This window comes from Lepidochelys kempii, chromosome 20 (genome assembly GCF_965140265.1).
Source record: "Lepidochelys kempii isolate rLepKem1 chromosome 20, rLepKem1.hap2, whole genome shotgun sequence".
Taxonomy (NCBI): domain Eukaryota; kingdom Metazoa; phylum Chordata; order Testudines; family Cheloniidae; genus Lepidochelys; species Lepidochelys kempii.
The window spans coordinates 21,405,973-21,422,531 of NC_133275.1; the positions used below are offsets into that span (position 1 = coordinate 21,405,973).

Below are 16,559 nucleotides of genomic sequence, written 5' to 3' on the forward strand. Positions count from 1 at the left end.
ATCAGCCTCAGAGAGACGGGGCGGGATAAGTCTTGTGACTGGGACAAGGGGACAGGGGCAGAGCTTGTTCGGGAAGGCCAGGCGGGGGGGAAAGGAAGCTGGTGCATTATACAACAATACATTGGCTAGCTGTGAGGGCCAGCAGGAGGCGGCAGTCAGACCAGTTGAGAGTTTCTGGGTAAAGGTAAAAGTGTGTGTGTGTGGGGGGGGCGCTGTCCTGTGGGGGTCTCCTTTAAACCACCCAACCAGGGGGCAGAGGCATTTCTCGAAGGAATAACAGAACTATCCAAACACACGCCCTGGTCGGAATGGGGACGTCACCTTGCAAAGCCCAGAATTTCCAGTCAACTCTTGGGATGTGCTGGTAACCGGCTGTTTGTTCCACGAAGCAGAGGAGTGACGGAGGAGTGGAGGGTGGGCAGCCCGGGATTCTGACCAAACTGGGTTTGCATCTGAAGGCGATTTGGGTGGAAGCGATTGGGAAATGACCGATTTCAGGACTCTGAGGAAAGAGAGCAGCAGGATAATGGCAACCAGGAGAAAATCTCCAGGATGAAGGAGACGAGCAGTTTGTCAAACAGCCAGTGCTAAAGGCACAATTGCAAACCATCCCGAGGTGACGGCAAGAGAGACGGAATAGGGAGAGGCCAGGATGGCTCCGTCAGGGACTCTCTAATGACTTGAGACTCAAAAAGGAGAAATGGAACCAGGGACAGATTGCTCAGGAGGAGAACAAAAGAACAGCACAAGCTTGTAGGGACCACGTCAGGGAGGCTAAGGTGCAAAATGAGTTACACCTAGCAAGGGACGTAAACAGCAGTAAGAAGAGATCCTTTAAATCCATTCAGAGCAAGAGAAGGAGGAAGGAAAGCGCAGGTCCTCTGTTTAGCGGGGAAGGAGAGCAAACAACCAATGGCCTCAAGAAAGGCGTTTAAAGCCTGTTTTGCTTCAGTCTTCAGGTTAATGGTTAATGGAGAGCAGATACTCAGCACGATTAATATTAACAACCGGGGGAAGGAACACAAGCCAATCTAGGGAATGATCAGGTTAAAGAATATTTCGATAAGTTAGGTGTATTCAAGTCGGCAGGGCCCAATGCAATTCGTCCTATTTAAGGAACTAGCAGACGCAATCACACTGCCATTAGCAATTATCTCTGAGAACTCCTGGAGGGCGGGTGAGGTCCCAGAGGAGGGAGAAGGGCAAACATAGTGTGACGGGTTGGATCACAGAAACCCCCTTGGGAGCTGCCACCTGATGTGTCAAGACTACTTCTGCCCCTGCTTTCCTGCCCTGGCAGCTTAGGATTTCAGTGCCCTGCCTGGTTTGAGCCAGACCCGCTAGCCTGCTGCAAACCCAGACCCAGGTCTGAACCGTGTCCCCTAACAGCTGTGGGCTTAACTGAAAGCAGCTTACAGAAGTGTTCCTGTCTTCAGCACTCAGATGCCCAACTCCCAATGGAGTCCAAACCCCAAATAAATCCATTTTACTCATAAATTGTTCGCCCTCTATAGCACTGATAGAGACATATGCCCAGCTGTTTGCCCCCCGCAAGTATTAATACATACTCTGGGTTAATTAATAAGTAAAAAGTGATTTTATTAAATACAGAATATAGGATTTAAGTGGTTCCAAGTAGTAACAGACAGAACAAAGTGAATTACCAAGTAAAATAAAATAAAACATGCAAATCTAAACCTAATACAGTAATACACCTGACTACTGGTAAAATCTCACCCTTAGAGATGTTTCAATAAGTTTCTTTCACAGGCTGGACACCTTCCTAGTCTGGGGACAATCCTTTCCCCTGGTACAGCTCTTGTTCCAGCTCAGGTGGCTCCTCATGATGGCCACCCCCTTTGTTCCGTTCCACCCACTTACATGGTTTTGGCACAAGGCGGGAATCCTTTGTCTCTCTGGGTGCCCCCCCAACTGGAAAAGCACCTGGTTTAAGATGGATTCCAGTACCAGGTGACATGGTCACATTTCCTGTGAAACGCCACGCCTTCATTCCTCCCGGCCTGACTCACAGGAAGGCCTGCCTGCAAACAGAGCCATCCACAGTCAATTGTCCTGGCTGATGGGAGCCATCAACCACCGTTAATGGTCCACACTTTGCATAATTACAATAGGCCCTTAGAGTTATAGTTCATATTTCTAGTTTCAGATACAAGAGTGATACATTTATACAAATAGGATGCCCACACTTGGTAGATTGTAAGCTTTGTAATGATACCTCACAAGAGACCTTTTGCATGAAGCATATCCCATTTACATTATATTCCTACTCATTAGCATATTTTCATATAATCATACAGAGTGTGTACCCGTCTTTTAAAAGGGGAACAGAGAACCTGAACAGCCTGAGTTGGATAGCTGGAAAGACACTGGAACAAATTATTAACCAGTCAGTTTGTAAGCAGTTCGAGCTCAGTAGGGGGAAGAGGAATAATCAGCATGGATTTATCAAACCAGCATAATTTTCCTTCTCTGTCAGGGTTACTGGCCAAGTGGATAGGGGGAAGCAGCAGATATGATATGGTTTGATTTTAGTGAGGCTTTTGTCACATTCATGACATTCTCATACACAAACGAGGGAAATGTGGTCTAGATAAAAATACTATGAGGTGGGTGCCTAGCTGATTGAAATACCCTACTCAAAGAGCAGCTCTCAATGGTTCGCAGTCAGCCTGGGAGGGCATGTCGAGCAGGTCCCGCAGGGGTCGGTCCTGGGCCCGGCTCTAGTCAATATTCTCATTAATGAATTCAGTAATGGAGTGCAGAGTGTGCTGATAAAGCTTGCGGCTGACAGCAGACTGGGAAGGGCTGCTCGCATTGTGGAGGCCAGGATTGTAATTCAAAGCAACCGTGACACACTGGAGAATTGGCCTGAAATCAACAAGATGAAATGAGGTAAAGACAAGTGCAAAGTACTTCACTCAGGAAGGAAAAATCAACTGCACAACCAGAAAACGGGGAATACCTGGCAAGGCAGTCGTAGTGCTGGAAAGGAGCTGGGGTTCTAGCGGAGCACAGATCGAATATGAGTCAACAGTGCGAGACGGCTGTGAAAACGGCTGATCTCATTCTGGGGTGTAGGATTAACAGGAGTGTCGTACGTAAGACACGGGAGGTGACTGCCCCACTCTGCTCGGCACTGGGGAGGCCTCAGCTGGAGTCCCGTGTCCAGTTCTGGGCGCCGAGCTTTAGGGAAGATGTGGACAGGTTGGAGAGAGGCCAGAGGAGAGCCACAAACATGATCAGAGGTTTAGCAAACCGGATCTGAGAGGAAAGGTTCAAACCTGGACATGTTTGTGTGAGAAAAACGACTGAGGGGGACCTGAGAACAGTCTTCAAATACGCTAAGGGCTGTTACAAAGAGGATGGGGATCAGTGTTTTTCCATGTCTCCAGCAATGGGCTTAATCTGCAGCAAGGGAGATTTCGGTTGGATATTAGGCAAAACTTTCTAACTCCAAGGGGAGTTCAACTCTGGAACAGGCGACCAAGGCCAGTTGTGGTGTCCCCATTATTGGCGGTTTGTAAGAACAGGTTGGACCAACCCAGGGACGGGCTGGGGTTACTTGGCCCTGCCTCAGTGCAGGGGGCTGGACTAGGTGACCTCTCGAGGGCCCTTCAAGCCTGACATTTCTGTGATTCTATGACTCCCTGCCTGGCGCAACAATGCAGCCGCCTCTGGGGTGGAGTGGGGTGTGGCAGGGGTCAGCCCTTGCACAAGGGGTATTTGACCCTCTCTGCTCAATGAGATGTTTAGGTGCATTGAGCCAAGTGAAGGAGAGAAACCTCCTGTCTCAGCTCCCAGCAACTCTCCCACAAGAGCCAGATACTGGGGCTTCCCTCCCCACACCAGATCCCACAGATAGCCTATGTGTGGGGAGCCCAGGGCTGGGGTAACCGGGAGCTGCCAGTCAGGGTTTCGGGGCACCGGCAGAGCTGTGGAGTCCAGAGAAAGCCGTCACGCGATGACTTTGTCCTTCTCCCAGGGTGCGGACCCCGTTTGGGGGTGGGCCGGGATAGATGCTCTTGTTAACCCATGTGAACCTGGGAATGGGGCAGGTGTGGGAGGGCAGAGATGGGGGCAAGCCGGTGAGAGTGCCCTTCCCCCTCCTCACCCAGCCCCCCCCCATCCAGGGGGCATGACCCCCACCCCCCAAGCAGGGATTAGGCACCTTGGCTTTGCCAGTGCCCCTCACTCCTGACCCGTAGCACCCCTGCTAGCCCCGCCCTGGGCTCCTGGGTGCTGGAGGGGCAGGGCCACCCCCTGCCGGGCACTGCTGACCCTTCCCCGTCCCCGCTTGCAGATGCCCCCCAGTCGCCCAACAGCCTGAGCCGCTCGGCCGCCAACAAGCACCGCCTGGCCGGGCTGGAGAAGCAGCTGAACATTGAGCTGAAGGTGAAGCAGGGAGCAGAGAACATGATCCAGATGTACGCCAATGGCTCCACCAAGGTGAGGGGTCCCGCCCCCTGCCCCCTCCCCCACCTGTCTCCTATTCCACCCTGCCCAGCCTCTACCCCCAACCCCCACCCTGCCCCCCAACCTCCATTGCCCCCATCTCTCCACCACAACCCCCTCACCCCGCTGTCCCTGTCTCCCAACTTCTCCCCTCCCCCTGCCTTTCCGCACCTGGCCCCCCCAATCCACCTCCTCCCCCCGCTTCCTCCCTCCCCCCTGCCTCTCCACCCCCAAAGCTCCTCCTCCATCCCAGCCCCCCCGCCCCCCCAACTCCCACCCCCCACTTGCCCCACTCCCTTTGCCTCTCCAACTGCTCCCCGCCCCCCACACCCTCCTCCACCTCTGCCTGCCCCCTTCACTCCCCGCCCCCCAGATCCCCCTTCCCCTGCCCTGGAGGCTCTGGGACCAAATGCCCAGAGAGGCCTCCAGCCCAGAAAAACAGGCATGGAAGGGGGAGACGTAGTTGGGACAGGAAGCCGCCCTTGATATGGGGGTTGGACTCATGGGGGTGTGGGGGTGGGAGGGCACTCCCCAGACAGCTCTGGGCTCAGCAGCCCCCCCTCAACCCTCCTGTCTGCCCCCCAGGACCGGAAGCTGCTGCAGACGGCCCAGCAGATGTTGCAAGACAGCAAGACCAAGATCAACATCATCCGCATGCAGATCCGCAGAGCCGCGCAGGCCGACGCGGTGCCGCCCGACGGCGAGGATGGGCAAGGTGAGAGGGGCAGTGGGGGGAGGGGAAATAGGAGGGGAGCCACGGGGCAGTGCGGGGAGGTAGACAAGGAGGGGCAAGGAGTGGACGGCAGGGTGGGGGAGCCGGGGCAGTGTCCGTAAGCTCCTGCTGTAGATACTCACCCTGTCCGAACACCCACAATCCTCTGCCCCCCACGGCCCTGCTCACAACACCGCTGTGGGGCTGCTCTCCCAAGGGTCCAGGGGTGGGGCCTGGCGGGCAGATCCTGGAGCCATGTCAACTTGGGACGTGTTTATCCAGCAAAGCCGCCCCCCTGGTGTCCCATGGCCCAGCCACAGGGTGGGGGGCAGGGATCCCCCCAACAGTGGGTCCCCCTGGGCAGGGTTCCCCCAGCACCCAGGTAGCCCAGCTGGGCTCCCCTCCACACCCCACATAACACTGGCTCAATCCCTCTCCCTGCACCAAATCCCAGCCGGTTCTGCCAACGCCCCTCTCCTGGCAGCTCTGCGCCCGGGCATTTTACTGATCCAAGCACCCGTCATCCTGGCAGCCCCCCCGCTGCTGCTTGTACCCAGAGCTGGGCTGGGCCCAGGTCCCTCCACACACTAGCTGGACCAGCACCGCAGGCCTGCAGGCCCCCCCCACTCCCGACAACGCTGCTCAGCGGGAGGGAATCCTGGCAGCTTTGGCTACAGCCAGGCCCATGGGACAGGCACAGCGTGGGAGGGGGTGCTCTCGTGCTACGCAGGGTGGGGGGGAAGGAGGCAACCTGGGGAGGCCTTCCCTTCTCTCCAGAGCTTCCCCCCCCCCCTTTCCTAGCCTGGTGCTCACCGGTCAGCCCCGCGGAGCTGAGGCACATGGAGAGGAATTGGCCGGGGTTCGTGGGACAGGACACTGGGATGCGCCCCAGCTCCTAGATGTGCAGCCACCTCTGGGGTGGGGCCCAGAGGCAGGTTATACAGGGACCCCTCTCCCAGTGCTCAGATGCAGCCCCCTCTGGGGTGGGGCGTGGGGCCGTGAAACTCAGCTCCCTCTCCGCGGCCTGAAGAGAACCCAGGAGTCCTGCCCCCGGCTCGGTGGCCGCAGAGGCAGGGCCTCTGGGTCTGCCCCACCCCAGCCGGGTCTGAGCCCGCGCTGTCGCCCCGCAGGGAACCTGGACCTGACCTGCACGGAGCTGCGCATCGAGGAGCTGCGCCACCATTTCCGCGTGGAGCACGCTGTGTCCGAGGGGGCCAAGAACGTGCAGCGGCTGCTGGGCTCTGCCCGGACGCCGGACCGCAAGGCCATGGCTGAGGTACTGCCCCCCCCGGCCTCTCGTTAACCCCCCCGCCCCCCGCAAGGCCATGGCTGAGGTACTGCCCCCCCCGGCCTCTCGTTAACCCCCCCCGCCCCCCGCAAGGCCATGGCTGAGGTACTGCCCCCCCCCGGCCTCTCGTTAACCCCCCCGCCCCCCGCAAGGCCATGGCTGAGGTACTGCCCCCCCCGGCCTCTCGTTAACCCCCCCCCACCCGCCTCAAGGCCATGGCTGAGGTACTGCCCCCCCCGGCCTCTCGTTAACCCCCCCCGCCCCCCGCAAGGCCATGGCTGAGGTACTGCCCCCCCCCCGGCCTCTCGTTAACCCCCCCCGCCCCCCGCAAGGCCATGGCTGAGGTACTGCCCCCCCCCGGCCTCTCGTTAACCCCCCCGCCCCCCGCAAGGCCATGGCTGAGGTACTGCCCCCCCCGGCCTCTCGTTAACCCCCCCGCCCCCCGCAAGGCCATGGCTGAGGTACTGCCCCCCCCCGGCCTCTCGTTAACCCCCCCGCCCCCCGCAAGGCCATGGCTGAGGTACTGCCCCCCCCGGCCTCTCGTTAACCCCCCCCCACCCGCCTCAAGGCCATGGCTGAGGTACTGCCCCCCCCGGCCTCTCGTTAACCCCCCCCGCCCCCCGCAAGGCCATGGCTGAGGTACTGCCCCCCCCCGGCCTCTCGTTAACCCCCCCGCCCCCCGCAAGGCCATGGCTGAGGTACTGCCCCCCCCCGGCCTCTCGTTAACCCCCCCCGCCCCCCGCAAGGCCATGGCTGAGGTACTGCCCCCCCCGGCCTCTCGTTAACCCCCCCGCCCCCCGCAAGGCCATGGCTGAGGTACTGCCCCCCCCGGCCTCTCGTTAACCCCCCCCCCACCCGCCTCAAGGCCATGGCTGAGGTACTGCCCCCCCCCGGCCTCTCGTTAACCCCCCCCCCACCCGCCTCAAGGCCATGGCTGAGGTACTGCCCCCCCCGGCCTCTCGTTAACCCCCCCCCACCCGCCTCAAGGCCATGGCTGAGGTACTGCCCCCCCCGGCCTCTCGTTAACCCCCCCACCCCCCGCAAGGCCATGGCTGAGGTACTGCCCCCCCCGGCCTCTCGTTAACCCCCCCCGCCCCCCGCAAGGCCATGGCTGAGGTACTGCCCCCCCCCGGCCTCTCGTTAACCCCCCCCGCCCCCCGCAAGGCCATGGCTGAGGTACTGCCCCCCCCCGGCCTCTCGTTAACCCCCCCGCCCCCCGCAAGGCCATGGCTGAGGTACTGCCCCCCCCGGCCTCTCGTTAACCCCCCCCACCCGCCTCAAGGCCATGGCTGAGGTACTGCCCCCCCCGGCCTCTCGTTAACCCCCCCCTCAAGGCCAAGGCTGAGGTACTGCCCCCCCGGCCTCTCGTTAACCCCCCCACCCCCCTCAAGGCCATGGCTGAGGTACTGCCCCCCCCCGGCCTCTCGTTAACCCCCCCCGCCCCCCGCAAGGCCATGGCTGAGGTACTGCCCCCCCCGGCCTCTCGTTAACCCCCCCCACCCGCCTCAAGGCCATGGCTGAGGTACTGCCCCCCCCGGCCTCTCGTTAACCCCCCCGCCCCCCGCAAGGCCATGGCTGAGGTATTGCCCCCCCGGCCTCTCGTTAACCCCCCCACCCCCCGCAAGGCCATGGCTGAGGTACTGCCCCCCCCCCGGCCTCTCGTTAACCCCCCCTCAAGGCCATGGCTGAGGTACTGCCCCCCCCGGCCTCTCGTTAACCCCCTCCCGCAAGGCCATGACTGAGGTATTGCTCCCCCCCAGCCTCTCGTTAACCCCCCCACCCCCCGCAAGGCCATGGCTGAGGTACTGCCCCCCCCCGGCCTCTCGTTAACCCCCCCTCAAGGCCATGGCTGAGGTACTGCCCCCCCCGGCCTCTCGTTAACCCCCTCCCGCAAGGCCATGACTGAGGTACTGCCCCCCCCGGCCTCTCGTTAACCCCCTCCCGCAAGGCCATGACTGAGGTACTGCCCCCCCCGGACTCTCGTTAACCCCCCCTGCCCCCCCGCAAGGCTATGGCTGAGGTATTGCCCCCCCGGCCTCCCGTTAACCCCCCCCCACCCTCCCGCAAGGCCATGGCTGAGGTACTGCCCCCCCCGGACTCTCGTTAACCCCCCCGCAAGGCCATGGCTGAGGTATTGCCCCCCCAGCCTCCCGTTAACCCCCCCCTGCAAGGCCGTGGCTGAGGTATTGCTCCCCCCCAGCCTCTCGTTAACCCCCCCACCCCCCGCAAGGCCATGGCTGAGGTACTGCCCCCCCCGGCCTCTCGTTAACCCCCCCTCCGCAAGGCCATAACTGAGGTACTGCCCCCCCCGGCCTCTCGTTAAGCCCCCCACCCCCCTCAAGGCCATGGCTAAAGTACTGCCCCCCTAGCCTCTCGTTAACCCCCCTGCAAGGCCATCGCTGAGGTACTGCCCCCCAACCCCCCCTTGACCTCCCCCCGGCCCCTCGTTAACTCCCCCCCCCCAAAACCATCGCTGAGGTACTGCCCCCCCAACCCCCCCCTCCACAGGCCATCGAGGAGGAGAGGGGTCCCAGGGCAGCATTCAGAGGTGGCTGTCGGGGAGAGCAGGGGGTATCGGGGGTGGTTTGGTGCACAGGGCTGGGGTTTATCTGTGGGCGCAGGGCCAGGGTACATGGAGGGCCATGGGGGGCAGGGTCAGTGCATGTGGGGGCACGGGGGGGGTCTCGGGGGCCATGCCCACGCTGTGCCCCTTGCAGGCCCAGGCGAAGCTGACCGAGTCGAGCCAGAAGCTGGACCTGCTGCGTCTGGCGCTGGAGCGGCGCGTGGGGGAGCTGCCCGAGGAGCACCCCAAGGGCTGCATCGTCAAGGAGGAGCTGATCATGGCCTCCTCGTCCGCCTTCAGCGCCCGCAACAGCACCCCCTACCAGCACAACCAGTACAGCACACTCTGCAAGCCCTCGCCCCTCACAGGTACCCCGGGGCCCGCTGGCAACAGTCCCACTGGGGCAAACACCAAGGTACCGGCCCCCTGGGGAAGCACCCCCTAGCGCCCACAGAGACCAGTCCCTGGATACCCCCCAGGGAACAGCAAGTCAGTGAGAGAGCTGGAATAGAACCCAGGAGTCCTGGCGCCCAGCTGCTCTCCGCTCTAACCACTAGCCCCCACTCCCCTCCCAGGGCTGGGAATAGAACCCAGGAGTCCTGGCGCCCAGCCCACTGCTCTAACCCCGCCCCCCCCCCAACCCCCCAGGGATGCTGGAGGTGCAGCTGCTGGGCTGCAGCGGGCTGCTGGAGTCGGTGCCTGGCCGGACCCGTGGTGCTACGGTCTCGCTGCCCTGCAACAACCCCGGCGAGGTGCGCCCCTACTTCATGAACCGCAGCGGGCGGGGGCTCTACAGCCGCAGCGGCAGCCTGAGTGGCCGGACCGTCCTCAAATCCGATGACTTCAGCAGTGAGTGAGCTGGGCACCCAGCCCCTGGCTGGGAACACCCGGGGGTGGGGCGCCGTGCTGCCGGGGGGGATTGGGTGAGGGGATTGGAGGGATGCAGGTGGGGATGGGGGCGGGGATCCCGTCGGGTTGCTGCAGAGTGGGAGAGGAGCGAGGGAGGGAGTTGTGCTGCAGGGGAGGGGGATCAGAGGTATGTGGGAGGGGATGGGGGGGTGCTGCAGAGGGGTTGAGGGAGAGGATCGGGGGTGCTGTGTGGGGCAAGGGAGGGGGAGATGGATTAGACTCTTGGAGGCGGAGGATGGTTGTTGATGGGGGCGGATGGTGGTTGTAAGGAGTTGTCAGCTGACAGGCATTCGGGGGGCGTTGGCATCACCCGGGCACACTCCCCGCAGCGCAAAGCAGGGTGGTTTCCCCTTGGGGGAGAAATCATGACACAGAGTCTGGGGAGTCCCTCAACAGAACTAATTTATTGTCGCTGCCCCAGTCCTGGGGCAGAAGTGGGCACAGTAGCATGCAGGGCAACCCAGGACCTCAGCCTTGCACCGACTCTTGATGCCCAGAAAGCGACTCTGTCCCAAGCACTGACTCTCGCTGGAGAGACCCAAGCTGGGTCCAAATTCCCCTGCCGCGTGCAGCAGCTCCCCTGCGAAGCGTGGGCACGACAGTGCCACCAGCAACACGTAGCGTGTCTCCCGAGGCTGAACACTCACTCGCACGCAAAGAGCATCGGGCTGTGTAACAGCACCCCCTGGTTGCTACTGGTATAATAGCATTTACAGTGGTACCCACTATGTGCTGGGAGCTTCCCAAATGCTCAGCTGGCAGGGCCCAGCTCCGAGGAGGCAGCGATAGGACGGATAGGGGGTGGCCCACGGTGACGCGCGCCTCTCCCCGCAGATGAGGTGAGCGCCGTGCTGAAGCTGGATAACACTGTGGTGGGGCAGACGGCCTGGAAGCCTGTGGGCCAGCAGGCCTGGAACCAGACCTTCGCCCTGGAGCTGGAGAGGGTGAGTGTAGGGGGGACGTGCACACATCGGGCCCTGCTGCTCCAGGACGCTGGGTCTGGTCAAAGGGCAGCCACGCACCTGACTCAGATGAGCCTCTCTGAGGGAGGTGGAGCCAGGAATAGAACCCAGGAGTCCTGGCCCCCAGCACCCCTCCCCCCTGCTCTGACCACTAGATGCTACTTCCCTCCCAGAGCCAGGGATAGAACCCAGGAGTCCTGGCCCTCAGCCCCCCCTCACCCCCCGCTCTACTCATTAGACCCCACTCCCTTCCCAGCACTGGGGATAGAACCCAGGAGTCCTGACCCCCAATTCCTCCAGCCTGGTTGTTGCATTGCCCGCACTGCCGATCCAGTCCTGGTAAGTGAACAGAACTGAGCTTCCAGTGCTCAGCTGCCCTGTTCCCCCTGGACTCTGTGCTCCTAACCGGGTTAGGGCACCTGGTTCCAACATGGCCCAGCCCTGATTCTGCTTCCAACATTGTCGCACTTTGTAGTGTGGACTGGGCCTTACCCAGCCCAAAGTGTTTAGCGGTGCACAGCCAGCTCCCATCTGCACTCCAGCTCTAACTGAGTTGTAATCACTCCCCACCCCGGTCCCAAAACTCAGCTGAGCCACAGCTGAAAAAGCTACTGGAAAGGGTTAAAGTGGCCCCATGTCAGTGGGAAACTGTTTACACTGGAACCTAATAATGGCTCCAACATTTTAGCCCAAATATCCAGCTCCTTTGGGGGATTGTGGCTGGAGCTACCAGGTGGTGGATGGGGCTTCCGCACTGCCTTGCCCCCCACCCCCAGCTGCCCCATAGCCCTGGCTGGGGTCTCTCTCACTCCTGACTCTGCCCCCCAAGGCGCGGGAGTTGGAGATCTCAGTGTACTGGCGGGATTACCGCAGCCTTTGTGCCTTGAAGCATCTCAAGCTGGAAGATTTCCTGGATAACCAACGCCATGAGATCCACCTGGACCTGGAGCCCCAGGGCACCCTGCTGGCTGAGGTGGTGCCCGCGGCAGGCGGGATCAGGATAACAGGGATGGGGAGCAAGCCATGGGAGGACAGAGTGGGGAGCAGGCCCTGTGGGGGAGGAGGGGGAGAGCAGGGAGCAGGCCCCTGAGGGGAAGGAGTGGGGAGCAGTCCCGGGATGGTGGAAGGGGAGCAGGCCCCTGGCGGGGAGGAGTGGAAAGGGGGTTGCAGGTCCCTGGGAGGAGGAGGGTGAAGCAGGGAGCAGGCCGCTGCGAGGGAGGAGGGGGGAGCAGGGAACAGACCCCGGGGCGAGGGGAACTGGCCATGTCCCCTTCCCAACACTCACCAAGGTAAATTCACTGGCCGGGGGGAGCCCCTGGGCCCCTGGACTCCTCCATACTCAGCTAGTCACCCCATGGGCTCGCTGGGGCGGGACCAGTGCTGGCCCCACTGCATTGTGGGGTGGGAGCTTCCCCATTGCCCCGTGAGCAGAGTAGTATCTCAAGGGGAGGTTGCACTGACCTCACCCTGTCCTGGGCCCCCCATCTCTGCCCGGGCCCAGCCCCTCATCCCGGTCTCTTGCCACCCCAGGTGACCTTCTTCGACCCTGTCATTGAGCGCATCCCCAAGCTCCAGAGGCAGAAGAAGATTTTCTCCAAGCAGCAAGGTGCCGTCTGGGGGGGGCACGACCCAAATGCAGGGCCCAGCACCCCAAGGAGGCTTCTGCGTAAACCCCCAGCCCAGAGATATGGGTGGGCACCAGGTGCCAGCCTGTCTCCCCCCTCCCTGCTTGGGAGCTGACTCTGCCCCATATCCCCATTCCTCCCTGTGGGGGCAGCTCTGCCCCCTATGCCCCTCCCCCTTCCTTGGGGGCTTATGCTGGGCTCTGCCCCATATCTTCCTTCCCCCTCTTGGGGTCTGATGCTGCCCCATAGCCCCCTCCACCCCTTGAGGGCTGATGCTGCCCCATATCCCCATTCCTCCTTGTGGGGACGGGCTCTGCTCCCTATACTCCTCCCCCTTCCTTGGGGGCCAACGCTTGGCTCTGCCCCATATCCCCCACCCCGGGGGGCGGGCACTGGGCGCTGCAGCGTCTTGCTGCTGAGGCTCCGGGTTCGGCTGCATTCCCAGCCCTAAAGCAGCTCTGGGGGGGGTGACTGGAGGTGGGGGGGGGCGGACCGGTCCCACCGTGACTTTTGACCCCCCCCCAGGCAAGGCCTTCCTGCGCGCCCGCCAGATGAACATTGACATCGCCACGTGGGTGCGGCTGCTACGACGTCTCCTGCCCACCACCAGCTCCACCGGTGCCTACAGCCCCTCGGCCCACATGCCCGCCGGGCCCGGCTCCGAGGGCCACCGCAGCCTGGCCAGGTGAGCCCCTGGGGGTCCCTGGGGCAGCAGGAGGAGTGGAGGAGGGGGCTGGAGCTCACCGCACCCGGCACGGCCCCCGGGGTGGGGGGGACGGACCATTCTGCCCTCGCTCTGGGGCCTGGGGCTGTGGGGGTTGGGCCGGGCCCCCAGGGACAGCCCCCCGCTGTGGAGGGGGGGGGAGTGGCAGGCCTCACAGCCCCGGCAGGCCGGCCAAGCTGCCTCCCGTGGGGTGATGGGGGGGCCCAGGTCTGTGGGGCGAGAGCCCAAATACGGCCAGAAGCATGGGGGTGCCTCACCGCCCAGCTGTGGAAGGGGGCAGGAGGTTTGCCAGGGCCCCCCAAACAACTGCTTGCAAGGGGGGGTGTCGCAAGGGGTCAGCTACCTCCTGTCGTCAGACCCACCAGCCTCCCAGGCAGGGTCCCCCAGCTCCATCCGCTCTGGGGATCTGGGGGGAGGGGGCTAAGGGGGGGATCCCATGGGTCTTCCCCTCTAATCCCCCCACCCCCATCCTTGCCCCGCAGAGACTTCTCCATCGAGAAACTGACCCTGGACATTGATAAGCCGCAGCAGGAGCAGCCAGGCCAGCCGGCCGAAGGGGGGGAGCGACCGGAGAGGGGCGCACTGGTAAGACTCCCCCTGTCACATGGGGGGCTGGTCCTGTCCACTAGAGCAACTTCCGGGGATGGCAGGGATGGGCCGGGTCCCCGGCGCCAGGGACCGGGAACCACCCGTCGCCAGGCAGCAGTGCCAGACCTGGGGAACCACCCACCCTGGGCTCCAGCACCAGACGTGGGGACCCCGCAGCCCACACCCAGCCCCACGGGGAGCCAGTGCCAGACCCAGACCCTCCCTGTAGTCAGAGCCCAGGGGAGGGAACAGGCCCCCTGCCACCAGCGACTGGGGACCCGACTCTCGCTCCCTCCTGTCTGACGGGGCCTTCCATCAGCTGCGCCCAGAGTCCATGGGGATGGGCACCCTGGAGATGCAGCGCCAGTGGGGAGTTGTAGATGGAGATTCCCTGCCTCATGGCTGGGCTCCTCGGTACCCCAGGGGGGAAGATTAGGCCCTGCTGACCCCTGGCACCACCCAGCACTGCCATGGGACTGTGGTGCCTTCTCAGCTGCCCCACCATGCCTGGCACAGCGGGCAGTGAGGGAGCTGGGGGAGCTCCTGCCTGCCTGACCCCCGTCTGCCCCCCAGAGCCCGCAAGCAGGAGACAAGGAGCCGGTGCCTGGAGGAGACACCCAAAGGCCTGGGAATAGCACCCTGCACAGGTGAGGGACCCCTGCCCCCATGTTGCCCCCCATCTTCCCCGCGTGTGCCTGCCCAGCCCAGCCCCAGAGACCTCAGGGTCCCTCCCAGCCCCATTTGCTTCTAACCCAGACCCCTGGCCACTGCCTTCTCTCGCTCCTCGCTGGAAGTTACCCCCAGGGCAAGCGGAGGGAAAACCCCTTCCCCCAGCCCTGCTTCTGCCTCCCAACCACTCCAGGGGCAAGACTGGCAACAGGGCCCCACCCAGGTTATCAGCTGCCACATGCCAAGCCCCTCCCCCACCTGCTGGCCCCACCCCTCCATACTGCCAGACCCCTCCCCCACTTCCTGCCCCGCTCCCCACCCCCACACGAACACTTGTTAGTCCCATTCCTCCCCACAGACCCCTTCCCTTATCCCAGAGCCTGTCTCTTGGGACCCCCGGTAGGACTGTCACCTCATCCCCAGGATCCCACCCTGCCCCCCTCAGCCCCCACCAGGGGCTCTCGCTGCCCAGAGCCAGCTGACGGAGGGGGTCGGATTGTGGGGGGGGCAGGGGTGAAGCGAGCAGCCCCTCCCCCTCCTGGGGCTCTTGTCTCCCCAGAGGGGGTGGGGATTAGGGGGGCACCATTCGCAGACCCCCCTGCTCAGGGTTGGGCTGGGGGAGGGGTAAGGGGACTCCCTGCCCTGTGGTGCGCAGGTCCCTCCCCGCCCCACGCCGGCTGCCAGCCGCAGCGGTGCCTGGTTCTCACTCTGCCTCTGCCCCCCAGGACGACGCCCTTGACGCTGGATGACTTCAGGTTCCTGGCCGTGCTGGGACGCGGGCACTTCGGCAAAGTGAGTCTTGGACCCAGCCCCACTCGCGCCCATTCCCCCAGCAACCCCCCAAGGGCTTCCCCCACTCATTCATCTGCAGGCCCCTGCTGTGGTGGGAAGTCTAAAGTGCCTCCCACCCCATCCGGGCCCTTCCCAGCGGGGCAGAGAAATGACACTGACAAGTGATTTGCACCCAGTCGTGCCACAAATCCTTGCCAGAGCTGGGGAGAAAACCCAGGAGTCCTGGCTCCCAGCCCCCTGCTCTCACCACTAGACCCCACTCCCCTCCCAGCAGCCCTGGCCCCCAGCCACGGTGCAGCCCCTAACGCCGGCTGTGTGGCTGCAGGTGCTACTCTCTGAATACAGCCGCACAGGGGAGCTCTATGCCATCAAAGCCTTGAAGAAGGGCGACATTATGGCACGGGACGAGGTGGAGAGGTGAGTGGCCAGCACCCCCCCCACCCTCCCCGGTGCCATGGAGACCCAGCCAGTCCCCTCTGGAGACCCCTGCTGAGGGCAGAGGGGCTGGGGGCCTGGGGAACCATCTCCCTCACCCCACACCTGCCTTTCCCCACTCCTCCCCATGTCCCCCCTCCCCTGCAGCCTGATGTGCGAGAAGCGGATCTTCGAGACGGTAAATAGCTCGCGGCACCCGTTCCTGGTGAACCTCTTCGCCTGCTTCCAGACACCCGAGCATGTCTGCTTCGTCATGGAGTACACAGCCGGCGGCGACCTCATGATGCACATCCACACCGACGTCTTCACCGAGCCACGGGCCACGTGAGTGCGGGGCAGCCGCGCGCCAGCCCACAGGGCCTTGCTGGCAGTCCCAGCCAGGTCTGGAACCTAAGAGTCCTGGCTCCCAGCCCCCTGCTCTTACCGCTAGACACCGCTCCCCTCCCAGAGCCAGGTGTGGAACCCAGGAGTCCTGACTCCTGGCCTGCTGTTGCTCCCCCCCTGGGCTGGGTTTGCTCTGTATGGCAGAGCCAGCAGGGAGGGTCTGACCCAGCACGGGCTGCCGCATTGACACCCCCCCGCCCGGCCTCCCTTGCAGGTTTTACGCTGCGTGCGTCGTCCTTGGCTTGCAGTTTCTTCACGAGCGCAAAATTGTGTACAGGTAAGAGACTCTCAACGGGGGAGGGGGGACATTCCCTTGCCCAGCATGGGGCTCCCCGCTCTGCATCCTGCTGTACAGGTAGGGAAACTGAGGCACACAGCCGGGACGGGACTTTGTGGATAAGGTGCATAGCTGGGGCTGGGACTCAGGAGTCCAGA

The 16,559-nt window shown here is 63.0% G+C and overlaps 1 protein-coding gene across 2 annotated transcripts in view; it reads left to right on the top strand.

The window, feature by feature from the left end:
• The window catches only part of PKN1 (protein kinase N1), a 50,809-nt gene that overhangs the window by 28,873 nt on the left and 5,377 nt on the right, over nt 1–16,559 (top strand). For both annotated transcript variants that reach the window (XM_073319358.1, XM_073319359.1), the window contains exons 3-17: nt 4,322–4,467; nt 5,059–5,188; nt 6,316–6,461; nt 9,191–9,404; nt 9,685–9,885; nt 10,780–10,889; nt 11,737–11,880; nt 12,438–12,513; nt 13,058–13,217; nt 13,739–13,841; nt 14,418–14,491; nt 15,239–15,305; nt 15,631–15,722; nt 15,888–16,064; nt 16,339–16,401. In XM_073319358.1, the coding sequence (XP_073175459.1) occupies nt 4,322–4,467; nt 5,059–5,188; nt 6,316–6,461; nt 9,191–9,404; nt 9,685–9,885; nt 10,780–10,889; nt 11,737–11,880; nt 12,438–12,513; nt 13,058–13,217; nt 13,739–13,841; nt 14,418–14,491; nt 15,239–15,305; nt 15,631–15,722; nt 15,888–16,064; nt 16,339–16,401 (1,903 nt within the window). The remainder of the gene's footprint in view (nt 1–4,321; nt 4,468–5,058; nt 5,189–6,315; nt 6,462–9,190; nt 9,405–9,684; nt 9,886–10,779; nt 10,890–11,736; nt 11,881–12,437; nt 12,514–13,057; nt 13,218–13,738; nt 13,842–14,417; nt 14,492–15,238; nt 15,306–15,630; nt 15,723–15,887; nt 16,065–16,338; nt 16,402–16,559) is intronic.